The sequence below is a fragment of the Octopus bimaculoides genome, chromosome 12 (genome assembly GCF_001194135.2).
Source record: "Octopus bimaculoides isolate UCB-OBI-ISO-001 chromosome 12, ASM119413v2, whole genome shotgun sequence".
Lineage (NCBI taxonomy): Eukaryota > Metazoa > Mollusca > Cephalopoda > Octopoda > Octopodidae > Octopus > Octopus bimaculoides.
In genome coordinates, this window is record NC_068992.1 from 38,964,825 (window position 1) to 38,970,503 (window position 5,679).

At 38.8% G+C, this 5,679-nt stretch overlaps 1 protein-coding gene across 1 annotated transcript in view; it reads right to left on the reverse strand.

The window, feature by feature from the left end:
- Positions 1-5,679, reverse strand: part of LOC106879056 (sodium- and chloride-dependent neutral and basic amino acid transporter B(0+)) — a 105,421-nt gene that overhangs the window by 50,221 nt on the left and 49,521 nt on the right. The window contains exon 3 of the mRNA XM_052972154.1: positions 134-323. Coding sequence (XP_052828114.1) covers positions 134-323 — 190 coding nt within the window. The remainder of the gene's footprint in view (positions 1-133; positions 324-5,679) is intronic.

Sequence of the window (5,679 nt, forward strand, 5' to 3'; positions counted from 1 at the left end):
CGAAAACTGGCAGAAATTGCAGTCAACCGGACCTGTAAACTCAAGACAGACAGACAGACAGACACCCCACACACACGCACGCACGCACAAAACTTTTCGAAGAATAGAAGAAATAAATTATGAATATATTTACCGCCTCCATGTTTGAACGCCAAATAGGGGAATCTCCAAACGTTACCAAGTCCAACAGATAATCCTATGCAGGACAGCATAAACTCTGCCTTATTGCCCCACTGTCCACGATCATCTTTATTTTCACCTTCCTGTATGTCTCTAGCTTCATCATTTACATCATGATGACTCTTTCCCCGTTTTGGATCTGTCTGAAAAAGAAAACGAAGAAACAAATTCTGAAATGAAACAAAAACAGTCTATGAAAAATTTAGGTATAACTGTTTGTATTCATTCTTGCTGCTCTATTTGTGTTCTTCCTGGTCTGTTTACGTATATTTGGCTTAACTACGTTTTAGCTGGCCTATATGCATTCCGGTTATTGTTTCTGTGATTGTATAAAAAAAAAGTTGCAATTTTTGTTTAATTGGCAGAATGGCTTTAACGCAAATTGATATCAGATTTCAAATTTTGGGGAAGAACATGGCAACTAGGACGGTGCCATGAGTTTGATTATAACAGTTTACATTTCCTCGGAATAGTGTTATATGTTGAAAATGTTGTACTCTTGGAGCGTGTTCTAGCGATGGATCATGTTATGGTTTTCAGAGATGTGAAAGGAAAAGTTACTATTGGCATGATTTGAAGTCAGAATGTTAAGAGGTGAAACAAATACGACAATTTTCTTTTTTCCCAACGCCCAAATTGTTCAGCCAATTCATAATAACATCCCATCAAAGATCATTTCAAGAGAACAGCAACATTTAATAAAAATTATAATAAAAGCTCTGGGATTTGATATATATATGAATAGAGCAACACTTAGGTTTTGTCTGTTGATAAAAATACACATCCACCACCCAGATTGTATTGATTTCATTCCCTGTAGGTATAGCACATGCTTTTGTACGGTTTTGAAATAAATTCTTATACTTCTATAATGCATGGATCCAGCTTTCATATCTAATTGGTTCATTTAATGTCTTTGTTTTCAATGTTTTTATGTTCTTGGACTTATCATCCTCGCCACTTACAATCGCATTCGTTTCATTATTTAATTACTTTTTTTTTTGTATTTCTTGTTCCGAGTCTGAATTCCTTCCAAAGCAACTTTGGCTGATGAGATCGATGGACCCCTTATTCATAGGTAAAACATTTCAGAAATAAAACCTGTAGTATGAATTAGTAGGGTAGTCTTCAAAGCTTTGGACGAAATGTCTAACGGCATTTAGCTACGGATCTCTAAGTTCTGAGTTCAAATCAGACCAAAGTCGATTTTAACTTTCTTACTTCAAGGTCAATAGAATAACAAATAAAATACCAATCAGTTATTAGGGTCCAACTAAACGATTATTCTCCTCACCTCCATATTTCACACCTTGTACCTATATTAGAGATAAATATAAAGGAAGTGAGGAGGTGGATCGATAAAATCTTCAGAGCTTCGGATAAAATGTCTTGCGGTTTATAAATTCGGTTCCTTCGACTTCTACTTTTAGGAAGTGGATCGGTAAAATCCACAAAAGCTAAAGTGGGAAGACTTGGAATTTGAGGGACTTTTTTTGCGCACGTAAGTTTTGCCTGACTTACATATTCTTCGTTACATCATTTACTTTTAATGGCGTATATTAAATTTTTTTGAAGAATCGGTAAAATCATTTTTCCTTGTAAAAATCTGTCCCATTTAAATTTGTATGTTTTGTCTTCAATGAGATCGATAAATTGAGAACCAGTCACGTACTGGGGTTGATGCAATCGACTATCCGCCTCCCCATAAATTTCAGGACAAGAATTGGGGAGAGGTGACGAGCAGGGTGGCCAATCTCACCCAGAAATGGGCAGAGAGGAAGCTGTCCCTGAAGGGTCGGGTAGAGGTAAAGAATGCGTACATCGCTTCCGTCATCTACTACAGCCTGACCGTCGTCCCTTGCCCTACTTTGTGCCTGATAAAGCTAGAGCGCTTACTCTTCCACTTTCGGTAGAAGGGACGTGTTCCACTCATCACACGGTCTATTTGCTTATAAGCCTAAATTATCAATTTTGTCCCCCGTGTTCAGGCCCTTCCTCAACAGCACTACCACTCCACCGCTCACAGCGCTGGTAATTTTCCCGTTCTGCTGCCAGTTGTGGTAGACATCTGCCAAGAGACCACCGAGCAAGCCTGGTATATGAAAATAGGGCTCCAAGAGCAGACCATCCCGCCCTGGAGACTTCTCTCTTGCGCAGCTCGTCATCGCGTCCCGTATATCTTCGGCTGTTACCGGCATTTCGTAGAACTCCGCATCCCTGACCGAGAGGTGCGGCATGCCACTGAGATAAGAGGTAAATTCCACCTCCGTCCCAGAACCACCGCGTGACGTACCGCTGAAATTCTGCAAACATGTGCTTGGACTCGGTTATCATGTGCCCATCACAGCTCGCCAAAGACCGAATTGTTGCTTTGTTTCCACGTGGGGCCTCTGCCACCCGGTCCCAGTGCATGTACCGTAGCTCTGACAACGCAACCTTCGTATTTGACATTGAAGGGTTGCTCAAGAGTCAATCATGCCGCTAGCACGTTGGTCGCTATATCTTTCCTAAAAGCCTCTTCTAGCTTCCGAACTAGGTCTTCCGCTATCCTAGATTCCTCTAACGCTGTTTCTTTACTGTAACCTACCGCCTCTAATAGCCCTTTTCAGGAGTATCCACTATAGGCTGTTGACGATTACGCCCGCCAACTTCCGATGGTCTAACTTGCAAACCCAGTTTCTGAAAGCTTGGCGCACCGAGGAGGCATTCAGCTTCCATTACCCGGAGCCACGTCTAAGGATCCTATTATGTTGACCGTAGAGATCACAAATTTATGGTCCGTGTAGCAGACGACTTTGAACTGTGAACAACTTATGCTACTTCTATTTACAGGCCTACAAAATACACTATTTAGTTATGATCTAGAAGATCCGATGCGGTTTGCCCATGTCCATATCGGTACATTCGGAAAATCCAGTCGGTACCCGTCAGCCAACTGGAAGCAACTGAGCAGGCTTGTGAGGCTTTTACCCACTCCTCTCCTATCAGCTAGCTCCACTCTATCCAGGCGTACATCCAAGATGGCATCCCAGTCACCCGCTAGCATTAAAGAGCGTGATGTCCCAAGAGCAGGTTCCTAGTGTTTCTATTAATGACTTGGAACAAAACTTAAACAGAAAAAATGGCACCAGATGGGTGTAAACAGATGTTTTAAAGAGGATTTGCTTCGAGAGTACGAAAACACGTCCAATGTACTCCGCAGCAAATATAATAATAGAAATAATAATAATAATAAAAATAATAATAATAATAATAATAATAATAATAATAATAATCCTTTTTACTATAGACACAGAATGTGTGGGGTGCCTATATTGGAAATTTTGTTCCTTAATTGTATTTTTTATTGTTTACACGTTTTCTGTTTTAAACTCCATTTGTCCCTTGTTTTGTATTGTCTCTAACTGTTTTTGCGTTCGGCCTTTGTGGCCAATAAAGAAAAAATTATTATTATTATTATTATTATTATTATTATTATTATTATTATTATTATTATTATTATTATTATTATTAAGGGTTAAGAGAGCCGTGTAAGTCATACATGGAGATGCGTCAGTAATATGAGAGTTTTCAATGAGTTCAGGGTGAAACTTAAGGTGCAAACGGGTGTCCGTTAGGGGTCGATTCTCAGCCCCTCCTGTTATAGTTCTCCGCACAATAACAAAAGAGTTTAAGACCGTAGAATCATATAATTGTTGAGGACCAGGTTATAGCTGGTCCAGCCTGTCTTACTCATCGTCCGAGCAAGCTTCTTGACATTATCCTAAAACCACTATGTAGTCACATACCACGTTTCATTCGAGATGATATCGATTTCCTGTCATATCTACCCGAAACAACAAAATCCCATTCACTGTTAGTTTTGATGTAACAAACTTATATACAAACATTCCACATGATTTGGGACTTACTGCCATAGAATATTGGGTCGACAAACATAGAGAAGCGATCCCTAGTAGATTTACTGTAACCTTCATACCAGACGCGGTCAGCCACATCCTCGAAAACAATACATTCCTTTTCAATGGAAAAAAACTACCGCCAAATTCGAGGCACAGCTTTAGGGACGCAATTTGCTCCAGTTTTCGTGAACTCAGTATTGGGATACTTGGAACAAAACCTATATATAAAACTGAAGAGAACTACGACATGACCTTTAAAAGACACACAGAGGATATACGAAGAACTACCTCGATGATTGTTTCCTAATTTGGAACAAATCCCTAGAAAATCTGAAAGAATTCAGCACACCATTCAATAATCTATACCCTAGTCTTAAATTCACAAGAGAAATGAGCAACACACAATTACCATTTCACAATTACCATATCTATTACAAAAGTACAGATACACTCCAGTACCTAAATTTCAAATCATGCCATCCAACACACACAAAACGCAACATCCCGTCCTTTCTAGCCAGGAAAATTTGTACTATAGTAGATGATCCAAACACCAAGAACGACTAATAGAACTTAAAGGATTTCTGCTGAAGCAAAATTACCCTCTCCTACTTATAGAAAATAGCATACAACGAGCAAGAGATACCGATAGAACAACTAAGAACAATACGATAAAGACGAACCCATCAAAGGAACACAATACCATTTCTAGTAACACACAATCCGCATCACCAAAGCATTTTTAACATCATCAAAACAAATTTGCCAATTATAAAGTGAAAAAAAACAAACAAAAAAAAACTAATCAAACACATATCTTAAGCAAAAGGCAACCATACAACCTAAAGAAACTATTAACAAAGGCGAAATTGAACATGAACAAACAGGATAAAACATTCAGAGTATCTAAGTGTAATGATAACAGATGTCGAATGTGTCAATACATGCATGCGGGTAGATCCATTAGAACAAAAAGTGGACAGATTTTTACAAATGCAGATATGAACTACAAAAGCAGAAATTTGATCTAGTGCATTAAATGCCCGAATTGCGAGGAATTATATATAGTCAAGTCAGAAAATGCATTATCGGAACGCTCACGAGTCCACAGACAACAAATCCAGAACACCAATGTTGAGTTCTTGACACCTTTAGTACCTCTCAGAACGTTCCAACCAGCTGAATTTTAAGAATATCTTTTTGACCAATCCGCATGCCCTTAAACACATTTGAAATCTGATGAGTACACTATGTATGAAAGCGCTAATTTTGTTAAAATCAGATACAAGTAGGTTACACCTTACATAAACACGCAAACACACAGAGACAGATACTGTCTTTCCAAACGATATATGTATATATATATATATTCACTTCCACAGGTATTCAAAACTCCTTTTAAATAAGTTACAAACGACAACAATATACTGTAACACTTTGCCGAAGCAGTAGAAAGGTAGCAGAAAGAAACGAAGCAACAAAAGAGCCTGTTTATTTCAAGTGACCTGGTTAACAGGTGTGTGTATGAGCAGGTGAAGGCCGAAAGTATGTGTGTATACCTATATAGTAATGCACACACACACATACACACACACAC